At 44.5% G+C, this 18,785-nt stretch overlaps 1 protein-coding gene across 5 annotated transcripts in view; it reads right to left on the bottom strand.

The window, feature by feature from the left end:
- USP34 (ubiquitin specific peptidase 34) overlaps positions 1-18,785 on the bottom strand; it is a 240,088-nt gene that overhangs the window by 99,778 nt on the left and 121,525 nt on the right. For 4 of the 5 annotated variants that reach the window (XM_068232384.1, XM_068232385.1, XM_068232388.1 and 1 more), the window contains 10 exons: positions 18,004-18,093; positions 15,302-15,397; positions 14,262-14,344; positions 12,117-12,152; positions 9,648-9,802; positions 9,454-9,567; positions 6,516-6,615; positions 6,249-6,408; positions 5,356-5,482; positions 5,128-5,275 (listed from right to left, as the gene is read on the bottom strand). In XM_068232384.1, coding sequence (XP_068088485.1) covers positions 5,128-5,275; positions 5,356-5,482; positions 6,249-6,408; positions 6,516-6,615; positions 9,454-9,567; positions 9,648-9,802; positions 12,117-12,152; positions 14,262-14,344; positions 15,302-15,397; positions 18,004-18,093 — 1,109 coding nt within the window. The remainder of the gene's footprint in view (positions 1-5,127; positions 5,276-5,355; positions 5,483-6,248; positions 6,409-6,515; positions 6,616-9,453; positions 9,568-9,647; positions 9,803-12,116; positions 12,153-14,261; positions 14,345-15,301; positions 15,398-18,003; positions 18,094-18,785) is intronic. The other variant, XM_068232387.1, reaches the window with a different exon arrangement.

Here is an 18,785-nt window from a genome sequence, read left to right as displayed (position 1 = left end):
AAGTTCAGGGCCTGGCAGAAAAAGCCTTCGGATTCGTACCGAGATGTGGCCAGCAGCTTGCTCACCACACTCCGCCAGTGGACACTAGGCCTCACCAAAGGGTCTTATGATGTCCTGGAGGACTTGATAGTCCTGGAACAATTTCTGAACATTTGCCCTGCTGATGTATGCCAGTTTGTGCTAGAACGCAGGCCGGCTTCAGCAACTGTCGCTGCAGACCTTGCTGAGACTTTTGCAACTACCCGGGTGGCTGATACCCGCAGAACTGTCCCATCCAGCTGGAGAGGAGGTCAGCCCAATACCTCGGCAGACCCTCCTGCCCCTGTGAGCCGTCCGCCACAGAGGCCACCCAGCGCAGCTGCTGCACCCAGGCCTGCAGCGCCTGGAGAGGTCACCTGTCACTACTGCCGCCAGCCCGGACACATGAAATTCGACTGTCCGGAGCGGAGACAGACACCACCAGCACCTGGATCATCTGCATCACCTGCACCTCACCCACAGCAGAGGCAACCTGCCAGCGAACCACAGCCTGGATCATCAGATTTTGTCCTGTTTGCCCGCGGAAAGGAAATCCGCGACCGAACCGACCAGCAGCAACTTGTTAGAGTGAACGGCAAAGTTGTCACCGGATTTCGAGACACCGGAGCTGACATCACGTTAGTTCACTCACATCTTGTGCCAAAGGAGAGCATCAGCTCCAGCCGATCCCTTGCCCTTACTGGAGTAGAGGGCACCCTTTTTCACATAGCCCACGCGACAGTGAAGCTGGATTGGGGAGTGGGAGGAATCCAAGAAAGGGTTGTTGGGGTTATGAAGGATCTCCCAGTCCCTGTGTTGCTGGGGACTGATTTGGGCAAGCTTGTGTCCTACTATGAACCTGCCACGACCGCCTTGTCGCTCACGGGAGGAGACGGACTCTCCGCCCACCACCAGGTACTTTATACACTTGGGGGAGCACCAGGGGGAGGCGGGTTGAATGTGCCCAGTTCAAGGGTACCAGGTTCAATAGTGCCTGCTTCAAAGGCACCTGAGTTTGATGTACAGACTGTCTGTTGTGATGATGCTGTAACTGTACCTGAGTTTACTGTACAACCTGTCTGTAATGAAAAAATGTCTATACCTGTCAATGTCATTACTGCATGCAATGATGATTTGAGTAATGTCCGTCTGTGCCATTCTGACAGTGTACCTGTGCTAGCAGTACCGCGCAGCTGCACTGCTCAGAACCCGAGCTCAGAACAGGTGGAGGGGGTTCCGGCCTCCCCCCCCTCCTCTGACCACAGGGATGAGACCTTTCAGCCGCTGGCCTCGTGTGACATGAGCCAGTTGGCTGAAACTGACAGCGCCGTATTCTCAGCCGCACTACAAAGTGACCCAAGCCTGAAGGTGCTCAGGCAGCAAGCCGCTGAGCCCCTCGCAGACGGGGCCGCTTTCAAGGTGTACTGGGAAGGTGGGAGACTGTACAGTGAGTCTGTACAGCCCCCTACAGGTAGATCCCACGCGAATACCAAATGGCTTGTGGTCCCGAGTGCGTTCAGGGGACATGTGCTGAAATCCGCACATGGTAATCCTCTGACAGGGCACTCAGGGGTCCGCAAGACACTTGCCGGTATTCGGAAACAGTTTTATTGGCCCCGGATGAACAGGGATGTAGCAAACTACTGCAGAGCATGTGCCGTCTGTCAGGAGCTGGGAAGGTCCAGGGATCCCCGCGGGGTTCCCTTAGGTCCACAGCCACTTAGCAGGGGAACCCCGCGTGGGCTGGCTGTTGACTTAACCAACCCACTGCCCATTGTCAGCAGTCCCGGCAGACACCACGTCCGACTGCAGTGGTGCAAACGCCCTGTCCAGAATGGTCCATGTCGGGTCAACCCTGAGGGTAGCAGACCGCGCCCGGTCCAGGGAAACCGAGCCACAGGCTCCAATAGGTTTTCTCGCCGCACCGGCAACCCGAGACCCGTCAGCCAGGTTGGCCGACACGCAGCGGGCAGCCGGCCCCAGAACGCCAACGGGGAACTAGGTCAGATCTCGCAGGTTAGCGGCAACGACACACATCTTGCTGATGAATGTCTATCTGCCTTCTCCCCAGGGAGGGCTGTCATGGACGGTTGCGGGGCCGCAGGCGCGTCCTGGAACCGCCCGTGAAGAAAAAGCAATCGCACTCGATTCCCTGCATCGATTGCGCTTCAAATCGGTACAATCTGGGTTGAGTGTGTAGGGACAGCTGAAGTCCTTTTCTTAGCAAAGAGAGCACCATCCTAAAGGCTGGATGGCTCTTTTGATATGCTAATGAGCCTGAGCCTAATCTGCCCCAGAGAGTCCCTGGCTTCAAGCTGTGCTGATGGCCCATCCATCAGGTATAAGGTGACAAGCACCATGGCAGAAGCAATCTAGTTGGGCTAAAAGCCAGACCCACTGGCTCATTCCCAGCAGGGGAGGCGACACCTCGCTGGCTGCTCCAAACTTCAAAGAGCCTTTGCCTGGGAATAACCTGAGTCTCATAGCAAATCCATAACTTCCCAGATCTGTCATATTTCTGGGGTTCCTGAGATGGCAGCTTCGCCAAACGTGGGGGAAGTGTAGCATGAGCCCCGGTGCTGGTTCTGAGGATGTTTCAGAACATTCTGAGGTAAGGACTGCCAGTTAGGCAGTTTGAAAGTGCCTGATGATACCACAGGGGTCCCACCCCTCATGTCTGGTATCAGGGCGCTGGGTAAATCGAGACAGACCTGAAAATGTTAATAAATCTGCCCTGACCTGTACGGTTCTGTGAGATAGAGCCCATATATGGGTAGATATGATTTCTAGCCCCCAGTACAAGGGGAGGGCTCATCTCATCTTCTAAGGGGGTGTATGGCTCCCCGCCCTCACTCCCTCCTACTGAAGCAGGGGCATAAGAATGGCTGAGGACCCAAACTCAGTGTCCTCCAGCCTGAAACATCTTGCACTCATCAGATGCCAGCTTGAGGATATGCTGGCATCCACCTGGTCTGAACTCTGAACTCAAATTGAAACCCAGAACTCTGTTTTCCCACAAAAAGGACAACTTTCCAGGAACTAAGTATTTTTCTCCCTTCTTTTATTTTTTATACTGGCTATTACTGTTTTAATAATTGTTGATTTTAATAATTGTCTGTATATATTAATTATTTATATTGCGTGAATAAACGACTTTCTCCAAGTCATTCACTGTCTGCTACCCTGCTTATCAGCACACACAGAACTGATCCCGGGTCTCTGAAGATACGCTACTGTTTGTTGTTGGCTAGACAGAATATCGTGTGTTTAACCGTTTTATTCGCAGGATTAGTCAGTTAATGGGCTCCACGGTCCCATGGTAACCGCGGTGGTGGCAGTACCCTGAACCAGTGGGTGAAGTTGTAATCACCCGTGTCTCACAGGCTCCCTTCTGAGTTGTCTGCGGCTAATTCTTAACGGTTCCTGCGCATTGACTGCGACCAGAGTTCGCACGATCTGTGCGCTGGCACCGTTTAGAAGGCTAAGTGCGGTCAGCCATTAGGGCTCCTGTGACAACCTGTAAATAGAAAGAGCATTCACAAGTATTTCAAAAAGGTGTGCCCAGACCTGCACCCCAGTACCATCAGGGGTCAAAGGTCGGCACCACCAATAGTATTCTAGCTCGATCAAGCTACAATATAGGTGGTGCCGACCTTTTAGGTTTTCTATCCAAATACATGGATAGGCAATTGGTGTGCAGCAATCCGTGTTTATGGGAGGCATGACAGCAGAGAGTCAGCTCCTCCCCCTGGGCAGCATCATGATGTTAAGTCACACCTCCACTACTACAAGAGGTACCCCAACCTATCCCTAGCCACGCACACCCTGACAAAGCTCACAAGGGGTGGGCGTAAACACGCAGGTGGGCAGGGTCACATTCCACAACTGCTGGTGAGCGATCCCACTGGACCAAGCAGCGGAGGCTAGTGTGGATCTGCATGCACACTGCTCCCAGAAGTCTGCAGCCTGGTGCTGCATGTGATTGCTGGATGGATGCTTTCATGCAGGAATAACAAGCTATGCGGTTTGCAAATGCAGAAGGAGACAGAGCAACTGTCATCCTGTGGACTATAGCTGGTGAGCTCTCCACCTGATACAACTCTGCGGCTATTTGTTGTGCGACCATTCCCTTCCACACTGTCTCCTCTCTAAAGATTCCGAAGTGTGTGCTTTTTTGCACGAGACGTACGTGTGGTCTGGAGAGATATGGGAGTGCTTCATGGTGGGATCTTTAAAGAGTAACTGTCAGGCTGCAGAAGCTAATTTAAACCTCTATTCTCCTGTGTTAAACAGTTTAGAAGGAAGCTCAAAAGCCATTAGTGAAGATAAAAATCTCAGTTACCTTTGATGTGTGCTTATCAGCAAGTCTGTTATAGACCCATAAAGACACTGCAAAGCATTCTGGGGCCCTCCCCTCGGCTGCTAATGAGACGTTACAGAAGCTTGTAATCAGTCCAGCGTGTAGCACTGATAAATCTCAGGGCAGAATACTCTGCAGGAGTCAGCTATTGTTCCTAGCCACATGGCTCATTAATATTCACTGCACACTGTGTTGTTCAAGTAGGAGCTTATCTGTGATCAGGAAGCAGGCAGGACATGACGACACATTTGACAGAAAAACATGGAGCCTGCCATGAGCTGTCAGGAGCATCTATCTCTGCATATACTATATACAAATTCTGTGAAATCCAAACGTGGACAGTGAAATGCATATGTAATGTAAGTACAGCCAATCTTTAGCTACTGATATATGTGTTTATTTTCTCTGAGACCTTATACCTAACAGCTCCTCTTTAATGGTTGGTGTTTCCTAGTGCAATACAAATTGAATAAAGTTACATTTATATTTTGCTACACCTTGGAGTGATGATGTGCATTTAGTTGGTATTTGTGACGTCACTCCCGTTCATTAAGCGGTTGAGATGGGCTTTAATTTGTGCATTGTTACAAGTTTTGTCATAAGCCTACAGGTTGATCATACTACAGACACTAATAATCACCCAAGTGCACATATGCAAAGTGACTTGAGAAACATGAACACTTGTCGGCATTGAAGACAGGCTTGGGGAATTATCGCAGTAATTGAGGAGACGGAACATCACTGCTCACCTGGAAAATCTCCTTTCCGGCTGCTCTGCCCAAACTCCTGGAGCTGAGGTTGTTGGTTCATTTGATCTTTCTGTAAATTTTCATACCAGTGAGTGACTTCTGCCCGCAGGTCAGCAACCTGGTCACTTGGATACATTTCTATGGTCATCTAACATGGGACAAATGAAATCATGTTAGATGCAGGATACACATACGCAAGATGTACAGCATAGTTGGAAGCAATCTCACCTTATCAGGAAGGCCTGCCGGTTGACAAACAATCCGTAGAGGCAAAGACTGCTTGTCATTCAGTGCTTTCAGGTGACTGCTAATGCCAGTTCCTTCAATCTGCCACTGCCTTAGATGGTAGGCAAATCTAAGTGAGCAACAGGATGAAACCATTAGTATTACAAGACTATGACCATTCGTATGCAGGACAAACCTGCAGAGGTAGTGTGAGTCTAATCTCTCTAATATTATAAATGCGAAAGTTTGGATGTTTGTTAATCACGCAACAGTGGCTGAACGGATTTAAATGAAATTTGGCACACATAGTACATTACTCTTATTAACATATAGGATACTTTTTATACCCAGAATCAAAAAGTGGGCGGAGACAAATACACATTTCACTGGGAAAATGTGAACTGCAGCCATTCTTACACGGTTAATGGCAGGATTCTTAAACTTTGCACAGTTGGTCCTCCCACTATGCAGTATATGGCAAGGTAAGGAGTGTGGTAATTTAGTCAAACAAAACTACTAACCTCAAGTTACACTATGGAAGCACTTTAGACCATTACTGTACAAAACATACATTTTGATCATTTCAGTTGACTGTTCAGCAACCATAGCTGTACAGACTGCTCATCTCTCCACCAAGCTAATATGCAGAGGGTTATAAAAGCAAGTGATGCCCTGGTGCATGGATAATTAATAATACAATTTTACGGAGACACCTGAACATTCTCTACGTTTAATCTGAAGACCTTCATGGATGATCATTTAAGCAGAGTGACCTTCTAGACACTCGTATACCCACCAAGTTCACTCACAATCATTTTCTAATCAATTTGAAAGACAGCCAGTAATTCATGCATATCTATGTGATGGGAGGATGAATGAATAATATTATAGCCTACCGCCTCCTAAAAGCTTCGAGGTGTGTTTTCAGCATCAGTAATCCTCTCTCAATGATGGTGAGGCTGGAATGGGCATCCTGCTCAAGATTACTGGAAGCAATCATGAGGCTTTCCATGCATTTACTGATGAACTCATGCTCTTTCTCCAGTCCAGTTTTACCTGAAAATGGAAATACAGTGAGTTGCAATAAAACCAATTAAAAGGTTATAAACTTATTAAACCCAAATCTATACACTAATTTGCAGAAGTAAACGGACCACTCTTACCATTTATATAATAAGAGTTGATGTACTGAATAGCAGCACGGCTGACGTCACCGCTGTGTGCCCTCAATGCAATGCCCCAGAACTGGTCCATTCCACATAGCTGAACATTGAACAGAAAATCAAGAGAATTATTTGTTTACAGACTTCAACGGCATAACTAAAAATCATGGGCCTCCCAGCAAAACTTTGATGGGGTCCCCCTCAGCGTTCACACCCTTTCCCTTGCCTTCCCAGATGACTCTCACAGCCGGGGGGGGGGGCACCTTGCAGGGGTTGTAAAACAAGTGTGGACATCGTAATCTTAACGCACAAGTGTAGCCACAAAAACAGCTGATCTGAAGAATGGACCCCTTTATCAGAGGAAGTGAAGTATTAGTTGGGGCCCACTTACTGCTCTGGGCCCCCCTGCAGGTCACAAGGGCTGCTCCCCTGTAGTTACGCCCGTGCTTCCAGTGGCATGCTAGGAGATATGTAAAACTGAACAAGCCACTTGTATGCTGGTCTACATCATCAACATACAAAAAACAAAGTATACAGCTATTCTTACTAACTCCCTAATATCAGGGCTGTTTAGTCAGAGTTGGAGCAATTTTGGGTAACCGGAGTCGGAGATTTCATTGGATGTCGGATGATTTTTGTACAAAATCTACAGCCCTGGTAAGTATTAGACATAGGAGTCGGAGTCTGAGCCATTTTGGGTACATGGAGTCGGAATCTGTGGTTTCATAAACTGAGGAGTTGGAGTCGTAAGATTTTTGTACAGACTCCACAGCCTTGCCCAACATCCTATAACATTTCATACAAAGCAGTTTCTAGAAAGTGGGTAAAAAGGCTTTTCAAGGGATATAACCAATAATAATAGTTTTCCACAAATTATATACTGTTCAGGGATAACCATGTTTTTTTTTTACTGAAAAACATATGCTATAAATATAGGCTAAAAATAGCATTTCAAATCATATTGACTTAATCTGACTAAGATAGTGAACATACATAAATATTACCCAACTATCTGTCAGTAGTTTAAACATATGATAGCTCCTCGATATAGATACAGCTATAAACCCCATAAGTTGGGTCATCTAAACCAATCCGTTGTAAGAGCCTCATTAATTTTTGACTAAGCTTGTTTCGTGAACTAAGTTCACCTTCTAGACATCCAAGAAAGTGAGTAATATATCTTAAAGGGGTTCTGTTTACTTTAAAAAAAAAAAAAACTGCCACTTACTTGGGGCTTCTATCGGCCCCCTGCAGCCGGAATGTCCCGTGCCGTCCTCTTCCAATGCGCCGTTCCCCGCCACCGGCACCGATGTAATTATTCGTCTAACTAGACGAATAGAAGTGCGGCTGCACGGCCGGGCGCTCGCTCCCGCGGAAGCTTACCGCGCGCAGGTGCAGTACAGGAAAACTTTGTACTGCACCTGCGCAGTGAGCTCCCGCTGACTCTCGCGGGAGCGAGCACGCAGACGAATAAGTATACCTTTGCCGGCTGCATGGAACGCGCAGGAAATTCCGGCTGCAGGGGGAGGGGGGGGCGATAGAAGCCCCAGGTAAGTGGCAGTTTTATGTTTTCAAAAAGGTAAACAGAACCCCTTTAACCTCCCTGGCGGTAGGAACAAGCCTGACTTGTCCAGGGAAAAATAGCTGAAAACGGTATGGACGAATCAGGCATGTTCAGATATTGTAAGGCAGGGATACAGTTTTTCTAAAAAAAAAACAAAAAAAAAAAATTTCCACATTAAAATGTGCACTCCTATGCAATTTTTTTGCATGCTCTGGATACCTGGATGCAAATTTTAATGTGAAATACGCATGTGAAAAAAAAAAAGTTTTCTACCACAAAGCTGAAGAGTGAGGAAATGGCAGAAATGGAAAACTAAATTTATTTATTTTTTACATGATTTTGTGTTCAAAACTTTTATGATGCTCGAAACGTGTACTAGACCCTTGCTTGACACATTTTATTAAGTTACAGGCACAAATTAATGAAAATTAATTGAACCATTTTGCACAAAAATCCAGCAGAAATTCAACACAGGGACTTAAAGAGTAACTGTTAGGCATGAAAAACAAAATCAATTCTCTATTTCTATCTGTTGATCATATAAAAGGAATGCTAAAAAGGCAACGCATAACTTTAAAATCAGTGTTACTTTTTTATTGCAGAGATTAATCCTCCTGTCCCCAGCTCCTTAGTACGCAGCCAGTAATCAGCCGCAAAAGAGAAGTTGCAGTGCAGGCTGGGGGAGTTTCTGCACAGACACAGCTAGTTCAGCCTGATTGGCTGCAGCCTGTGTCACTCTCACTCCTTTTGCTCTTATTGGCTGCCTCCCATGACTGTCCGTGTCTGCCCTCTCCACACTCCAGCCCGACAAGCATCTCAGCCGATTCATGTGGGCAGTGGCTGCCACCACCGCATCGCATCCATGGGGACCCCCGTCCCTGCTACCATTTCCTTAAGGATTCCCTGCATTAACAATCAACGCTCCCTATTGGTGTGGGGAGGAGGAGGGGAGTAAGGGAGGAAATGACCTCACCATTGGCTTCAGCTGGAGGTAGTAAAGATGGCCCCTGCCAGCAAACAGAATTCTCTCCATTTACCTTTTTATTTTATTTTATAAAGTTCACTGAAATCAACACTTGGACCGTGCAATACACATGTTATGTAAGTAGAGCTGGTATTTATCTACTTATATATGTTGTTTTTTTTATCTGGCATGGTGTGGCTGACAGCTCCTCTTTAAAATCCCATACATAAAATCAATTTGTGAAAGGAAAAGCTACTATGAGGAAAAAAGACGTAAAGGAGGAATAGGGAGAGGGAAAGGGGGAGCAGAGGGAGAAAAGGGCATGCTAGGAGCTAATTACATTTCTTTATATATTGAGTATCTGGCTCCTAGTGCCAGTACAGCTTTATGACGCTCTATCCAAAGCTCACCTCAGAATTGGAGCCCCCATCATATGCGCTAGTTGCCAGGCGGGCCAGATTGCAGAGGTGCTGAAAGAGGTTCAGCCCAGTCATGCTGATGGTTTCGGGTTTTAGCTGCGGCATCTATAGGTACAAAATAAGCATGTTACGTGCCAGCACAACAAGCATAGCACATGAACACAACGTGTCTGAGGATAACAAACCTTTTCCAGGAATAGATGTTTGTAGGTCTCCATCCCCATGGCATGCTGGTCCTTGCTGCGCACCTGATTTAAGAACCAGTGTAATGCATCATCATAGCACTCCAAGTCTTCTACCAGACAGTGCCATAGGATGTCTACCTGCTCTAAACTAAGTCCTGCAAGAATACAAGAAGCACAAAATAACTAGTGTCAAAGATATTATATTACAAGTCAGTGAAATGTAACAGCTTCTCTCTCATAACCCTAAAATGCCAATAGTCTCCTTTTATCCTGTCCAGACAACCACCAGTAAAATGTGGATGGAAATGACGATTACTCAGGATCTGGCAACTTAGCCCTGCTGGGACTGACATAAATGGAGCACTAATAGTGGGAATACTTGAAATGCATACCTGTAAATTGTGGCGAAAGACGGCGCACCCTGCTCGAGCTATTCTAATGCTCATTTTAAAATTATTAGTCTATTGATAACGTAAAGAGACACTGTAAGAAAAACAGCTTCAGGGGGGTACTTACCTCTGGAGGGGGAAGCCTCATGATCCGAATGAGGCTTCCCCAGTCCTCTGTAGCCTTGGGGATCCAGCGCTGGCTCCCCCAAAAAGAGCCAACAAGCACTGCGCAGGCATGACAATGTTAACCTTCCTCGGTTCCAGCGCAGTAGCAGCTATCCGATGGGCTTAGGCAGAAAGAGCAGAGCTTAATCATGTCTGCTCTGCTGCACAGGCACGACTCGCCTGCTCAGGAGAGCGGACCAAATCAGGCTCTGCAATTTCCACCTGAGCCAAAACTGTAAAGGTGGCCATACACTGGTCGATTTGCTATCAGATATCAACCAACAGATAGATCCCTCTCTGATCGAATCTGATCAGAGAGGGATCATATGGCTGCCTTCACTGCAAACAGATTGTGAATCGATTTCAGCATGAAACCGATCATAATCTGTGGTGGTGGTGCTGCCCCCCCCCCTTCCCGCTATACATTACCTGCTCTGCCGGCACGTGTCCCCCGATCTCCGCTGTCTCTCCTCTGCTGGGTTCCGGACCGTCAGGCTTCACTGCGCTCTACTGTTTAAACTTCCTGCTGGGACAGGAAGTTCAGTGAAGCTGCAGCCCTGGAGCCCAGCGGAGAAGAGACAGCGGTGACCGGGAGGACTCGCGCCGGCCGGAGCAAGTAATGTATTGCTGCTGTATTGCGTCGGTTGTCGGGCATTCGAATGCCGCTATCGACGCACTCCCGACCCGCCGGCGATCGAGCAAAATCTTCCGCACGGACGGCTCGGTGGGAACGATTGATTTTGGACGGAAATCAATCGTTTGCACAATGATTTCACAGCAGATTTGATCACAGTGATCAAATCTGCTGTATATCAGCGGGAAAATTGTTAGGTGTATGGGCCCCTTAAGCCACTACTGCGCCTGCGTCGGATCACGGTAGGTAAATAGTTACCTAGCCACTGTTCAGGGAGTCCCATCGCTGAAAAGGAATAATGGAGGACAATGGAAGCCTCCTTAGGATCCAGAGGCTTCCCCCTCCTGAGGTAAATATCCCCCAGAGCAGGGTTTTTTTCTTACAGATTTGCATAAAAAAAAAATACCCACATAATTTGAACTTCAGCTATTAATGGCATCTGAATAACAGTTTTTATCGTAATTTGAACTCCGGTTATTGACGTTGCTCAAATTACACAGCGAATGCCCCTTCATATTACAGCCTATAGTGTTGCCCAAAACCCGGATGCTGCACATTGCCTAAATTACCAGTCTCGCTTGGAACAAACTATCTGAACAATCATATTAAGATAATGGATTCAAGTAAGGAAGTCCAAGAGCTCTGATACCCCCAAGTGCAGTATTCACTGCTGCTGGATCTTGTTAGCCAGACCATAGATACAACAAGGAAAAAATCTGCAAACTCTGATGAGTACTAAGAGCCAAAATTTTTATTGAAAACGGTAATACACTGGACACCCACAGGAATGACTACACAGAGTTTGCAGTTGTCCTTCCTTGCCAAGACATTGGATTGGCACAAGCTGAATGAAACAAAACAAGATTTCTGACTTGAGCATGTGTAAAAATTTCACATTATAAGCTGAGGGCTTGTCCAAACACCAATATTTACTCCTGACTAATTAAGAAACTAATAAAAATGCTAATTGGAAGTGAATTCCACTTCATTCTGATCAGAAAAAATAATTTATTTATTTTTTTGCAATTGGGTGCGCTGGTAAATATTGGTCTTACACATGTCGTATTGTATAGATATATAAAATAACCTGAAGTAAAACATTGAGAAGGAAGGATTTGTCAGAAAAGCCATTGCACACTTGTGAGCAGTTTAGCTTCTCTGACCATAAAGAGAAACAGTCTGGGAAATCACTTGTAAATGACCGATAGCATGAAAGGTTTTCCGCAGATTGGGTTTTGAGTACACAGACTAAAATGCTCTAAATAAAGTTATTATTGCTACCTTTGTAATGAGTGCGCAGTCTTCTCTGAGCAGGGGCTGTAAAGTAAACCCATGTTATTCTACATATTAATTACAACTGCCCAGATTTAGCCACAGTATTTTAACATTTCAACATTAAAAATGCCAATTTCAGGACCTCCCAAAGGCAGGGCTATTTCCCATTGTCAATATTGTGCCTCCCAATGGATGACGGATACAAATATCTCAGCTTTGAACAATGCTGAAAGGGGTTAGAAATGTTCTAGGGGTTCGGGCATCATAGTAGCTTTAAAGAGGGAGAAAAAAAAATCCAGGGCCAAAAATTGAGGGACGGTAATATAAACTAGTTTGGGAGTTTTAAAGGTGGCATACACTAGTCGATATTTATTGATATCCAGCCGATCTGATCATTTGATCAATTCTGCTAGAAGTCGATACTGTAAACTATATCCGATTGATCATTTTTCGGCCAAAATTGATTGATTTGGCCAATTGTGCTGAATGGAAGATTTCACTCGACTGGTGGCGGGTAGTGAGTGCTTTGCTAGCAGCATTCGATTTCAAGCCGACCAAAACAAAGCCGGCGCTATTCATTTGTCTACCCGCATTTCCTGTCGTATCTTCTCCATTGCTGGGGCTTCTCCCTGTCTCCTTACTCCCTGTGGAGCTGTGTATCACTATACAAATATCTGACTTAGTAAAAACAATTTAGGCCAAACACTAGAGACCTCTAGCGGTCACATAAAGTACATGTTTGGTCTCTAGCGTTTAGTCACATAGCTCCCAGGGAGTAAACATACAGGGAATAGCCCCGGCAGAGGAGAGAAGACATGGGAGAAGTGCCGGCAGACAGGTGAGAGTAGCTCCACTACACTCTGCACAGCCTGGGGAAGGGGGGGGGGGGGCCCTCTCTGACCAGATAATGGTCTGATGGCCACATTGACTAATGTATGGAGCTTAAAGGATACCACAACTGAAATGTGGCATGATGAGATAGACATGGGTATGTACAGTGCCAAGCACACAGATAACTATGCTGTGTTCCTTTTTTTCTTTCTCTGCCTGAAAGAGTTAAATATCAGGTATGTAAGTGGCTGACTCAGTCCTGACTCAGACAGGAAGTGACTACAGTGTGACCCTCACTGATAAGAAATTCCCCTTTTTTACCTCTTTCCTGCTCTCAGAAGCCATTTTCTGCCAGGAAAGTGTTTTATAGTTGGAATTTCTTATCAGTGAGGGTCACACTGTAGTCACTTCCTGTCTGAGTCAGGACTGAGTCAGCCACTTACATACCTGATATTTAACTCTTTCAGGCAGAGAAAGAAAAAAAGGAACACAGCATAGTTATTTGTGTGCTAGGCACTGTACATACACATGTCTATCTCATTATGTCAAATTTCAGTTGTGGTATCCTTTAATACTATGGGGCAAGTTTCTACAGAATTGGCAAGGTGAGGTGGCAAAGCAAAAACAAAAGACAAGCCAAGGACAAGTGCATCCCTTCTGCTTATACAAGGACCAGACTCATGCTAGTGCAGCAGGGATGAGCGCATCTGTGGAACTTCTAAGTATTAGTAGTACTGAAAAGCTACACCAGAGTACAACGTTGGAATGACAAGCTAGACCAGGGCTGGGCAAAGTACGTCCCAAAGGCCGAACATTATAAAGGCGGCTCGCTGCTAGAGGGCAAGATTCTTCTCCCACCTTTTAACGTTGCGTGCAGCACGCAACACCGAAAAAGAACTCACCCAAACACTGGATCCAGCAGGGATCTCCATGGCAACGGCGTGGTGATGTGACAGGCCATCATTACGTACCAGTGTGTCACATGATGCCGCCGTCACAGTGGAGATCACCATTGGAACGACCAATTGGGTGAGCGAGGGAGAGAAAGGTGCAGTGGGCCGCGTTCTAGAGGAATGTGGTCCAATCCTGCAAAGTTTTCCCACCCGAGCTAGACACAGGAATGGGAAGGCTCTATGCTATCCAAAACCTTTCCTTTATAGGGCAAGTATCAAAAACTGAGTTTCCTCACTTCACGTACACTTTAAACAGGAGAATGGAAAACAACACTGAGCAAGAGACATGGAAAGCCGATACTGGAAAATAAAGTGTACAAAACATGGACACAAATATATACAGAAATAAACAAATCTGGATACGTACTGAAATGGTCAGGGGATCCCAGTGTTGAGAAAACACATGTTAAAAACTGAAGCCGGACTTGCACCTCTGCACTGTGACTGTACCTACACCGGAGACATGACAGATCAGACAACCATAGCACAGCAGCGAAGAAGTTAAGAGAGAAGCATTAACCTTATCCAATGAAAATGCTATTTTTCAGATTTCCAGCGCTATTTAAAGTGGCCCGCAGTGGGCTATTAGGCCCTGGCAATTCCCCATGATTGAATGCTACCCACTTTCCTTCATGTGATTGGTTCATGGACTCTGAGGGAATTTTACCACTAGGTGGTCAAGGAAGGGCTGGGCAAGGGTTGCACATTTTAGGTACACGTCAGGAGGAAGTGTGGCGGTCTTGCTAAACCCCGGAACTCATTAGAACTTGGAAAAACTCTTTAGCAAGTGCAGAGTTCATTTTAAATAAAACCTGCCGTAACCCAGGAAATTTTAATGGCTCCTATACCCTACCCCGCCAACTAAAGAGCCATGTCTGTTATATAAATAAAGTAATGCATGAATCTTCCAGGGTCTAACCTGCAGGGAGCTGTCTGGGCCACACATACTCCCACAATGCACTGTTTCATCAACCTGAGACGCAGCACATCACTTTCAGCATCACATGACCACACGGGAGCTAGAAAAGGCATGCATTTTTGTCCCTTTTTTAACAGCTACTGAAGGTCTAGAGCCGCTTTCCGAACACCGGCGATTAGAAAAGCCCTGCAACGTTGGAACAGTATGGAGTAATTTCACAGGAGCGTTGCAATCACAAACCCACTGCATTTTTGCCACAATCCCGGAGCAATCGCATTTAAGGCAATTCGTGGCAAATTGCAATACCTCCGGGAATCACGCTGAAAATAGCAGTACTTTCTGATTAATGACAACGTAATTGATTTCCGAATTGCAAATGCAGCCACTAGTGGCCCCTAGTGGTCACCAAACTTTCAGGCTGGAGGAGCAAGGTTGGAATTGTTTTCACATCCAGCATTTTATCACATGCCATGCCCCTGCATACTTACAAAACATGCTTGTGCCTTCCATCACGGATGGACTGGATATAGTGCACCAAATTATCAAAGAAAAGCTTCATCATGTTTAATTCCTTCTCTGCCCACCTAAAAGGAGAAAAATGCATTTCAAATACAAAGTAAACACCAAAAAAATACTGCGGAAGGTACATCTAAGAACACTTACAAAAGACAAAATGTATTGGCAGCAGACTTTTGCCAAGCATTGCAAATCGCATCTGGAAATCCGCATGCATTTTTAAATGTTTTTAAAAATGCATGCGTTTTTATGCACATCATGCGAGAATTGGCGTTGCAATTTGAAAACTGCCTAACAAAAAGCAGGAAACAGGATCACAGGCAAAAGGAAATGACGCTGTACATGCTGCGTTAATTTCCGCATTTGTAACGTGAATATATGCAGCCCCACTGATAACATTAGCCACGATTCGCATCCAGATTGCCGCGGATGCGAAAAAATGCAGCATACCATCCAGATTTTTCCCACACCGCATCACGTCCAAAAATTCACATTGGTTGGAAATCGCTCCAGTCACAAACGTGTTGCATTTTGGATGCAGAAATTCGCATTCAAAATCCCTGAAGTCACAAGTCAAAGATGAGATAGACATAGGTATGTACAGTGCCTAGCACACAAATAACTATGCTGCATTCCTTTTTTTCTTTCTCTGTCTCAAAGTGTTAAATATCAGGTATGTAAAGTGGCTGACTCAGTCCTGACTCAGACAGGAATTGACTACAGTGTGACCCTCACTGATAAGAAATTCCAACTTTAAAACACTTTCCTAGCAGAAAATGGCTTCTGAGAGCAAGAAAGAATAAAATGGGAATTTCTTATCAGTGAGGGTCACACTGTAGTCACTTCCTGTCTGAGTCAGGACTGAGTCAGCCACTTACATACCTGATATTTAACTCTTTCAGACAGAGAAAGAAAAAAAGGAATGCAGCATAGTTATTTGTGTGCTAGGCACTGTACATACCCATGTCTATCTCATGTCACATCAGGTATCCTTTAAAATAGAGGTAAAAATCGCCATGATCGCGCACGTGAAAAATTGCAGTGATTTTTACTGCGATTTTAATGAAAGTTAATAGGAGCGATTTTTAAAAAGCACTCAGAAAGCGCTAATCACAAGCGCTCAGAAAAATGCTTATAGTGTGGCTGGGCCCTTAGTCCTCATTTCCATCTACTCTCTGCATGTGATGTGATTCTTCCCAATTTGTTTATTTATAATAAATGGGATCGCAGCGAATGCATGCAACCATGCGTTGTGATTCCATGGTGAATCGCAACGCATGAATGGAGACTTCAGACAGTGCAGCCTATGTCCCAGTGAATGGCGCACACTACGCATTGCTGAAATGTAATCAGCAACGCACAGATGAAAACGAGGCCTTACTGTAATCAAATTCAAACACCAATAAAAAGCTACATTTTCCTGCCCCGATCAATGACTAACATGGTACAGCAACTATCATTTTTAGAAGGATTTACTTAATCCAACGAGCATGTACAGTCTAACAAAAGAAATGTGTCAATACCAGAACAGCTGTAAACTGTTAGATAAAAGTATTCCATAAACAAAACTACAAGCAGATGCAGAAAGCAGATTCGAATAACACATTGATCAAAACACGGCCACTTTACAAGTTTCAGAAAAACATATCAATGCAGAAATGAGAGATTCATTCTTTCCACAGCCTGTTTATTTTTCATAACTGCACTGCAATAAAATACCTCACCAGTAAGAGGCACTGCAGTATTTGTAACTGCAAATCTGATTCCCTGACCTCCCAAAGGCCATGGACATGCTTTGAGAATTTTGAGAAAGATCGATATTTGTACAGGATATCGGCATTTTACATTCCCTTTACAGGGGCTTTCCATATTCACAAAAAGTCACTCATCAAACTGTTTACTCAAGAAATTTTGAATCAGGATGAGAACATTTATTAGCCAACTTAAAAGAAAAAGAGTAAGCTTTCAGCATTCTCCAGACTCTATACAGAATTAGAATCAAATCTATTCCTGTATGCATACAGGAAAATTCTGAAGAAAGCTTATTAACCAGAAGTGGAAGATGACTGAACTATACATTTTAAAAAGACACGGAAGCAAATATATATATATATATATATATATATATATATATATATAATGATTTGTATGTGTAGTACAGCTAAGAATTAAAACATTAGCAGCATAGACAAGATTCTAATATTGTTTCCAGTACAGGAATAGTTAAGAAACTCCAGTTATCTATGCAAAAGAGCCATTGAGCTCCACATCTTTCAAAGTTGCAGAGAGCTCTGTCCTCTGAAGCTTGTCACTGTATTTTCTTTTTCTCTCCAGAGGACAGTTCAACAGTTGATAAGGCTGCTCTGCAAAAACATTTAGAATGCGGAGTAGTGTGTAAACAGCAAATATTAGAGAATGATGCAATGTTATAAAAAAAAACACCATATAACTGAAAATAAAAATATGAGAATATTTTCTTTGCTACTAACCTTCTAGTAATTATCCGTACTACACAACCAATTCATTATATCATACTTTTTTTTTTTTTTTTTTGCTTCAGTGTCTCTTTTAATAAAAATTATGTAAAATGAACCACTCAAGTCAAAATTTCTGATTTTATATTGTTTTCCCTAACTATGATTGGCTTTACATTTAAGATAATTCAGCAACCTACATTGTTATCCAGTGGGTGTCATAACTGCTCCCAAACTGCTGAAAAGTTCCAAATAATTTAGGCAGAAGCCTTAGAGAAACCACCACAGACCTGGAAATGATAGAGAATCAAGATATTTAACAGTCACATAAACACAGCAGCGCTGCTTCATGAACAAAATATCAACTTTATAGAGTATAAAAATAAACAAATAGGTAAACAAGCAATAAGCACAACATTAACAGGTTTGATTGATGTTTAGCTAAATTTCTGCTTCATAAGGGCTCGTTTACACTACATCCAAATCAGATTTTTGATGAGATTTAAAAAAAAAAAAAAGTCCTGCATGTGTTTTTTCTGTGTTTTTCTTCTGGTGCTGCTAGCATTTAGTGAAAGATGGAACCGCAACTCTGAATCAGAAATCGTCATTGAGATTTGCAGTGTAAAAGAGGCCCCACTCTGGCCACTCATCTTCTCAGCTACTTCCATATATAGGGAGTGAAATTAGTCATTAAGCTGACTGTATTGGTTTGATCACTAGGCAGATCCACCACCTGCACATACAAAGATAATGAGCAGTGGCAGTTGGTAGGCCTTAATTAAAGGAATACAATCGATTCACATATTTTTTTCAATTGACACAGGAATTGTTTGGGAAGTGCTGCTAAGTACTGGTGTATACATTTTAGTAGCAACCTCTTTGTTTACGGTTATCAAAATACTTTCAAACTTTACTGACGCCAAAACTGACGGCAAACTGGCAGACTGAGCCATGAGGAGAGAGGAAATTCCCCTCACACTTG

Source organism: Hyperolius riggenbachi, chromosome 4, assembly GCF_040937935.1.
Source record: "Hyperolius riggenbachi isolate aHypRig1 chromosome 4, aHypRig1.pri, whole genome shotgun sequence".
Taxonomy (NCBI): domain Eukaryota; kingdom Metazoa; phylum Chordata; class Amphibia; order Anura; family Hyperoliidae; genus Hyperolius; species Hyperolius riggenbachi.
The sequence above is the reverse complement of the archived record's forward strand: the minus strand, read 5'-3'. Positions and strand labels throughout refer to the sequence as shown.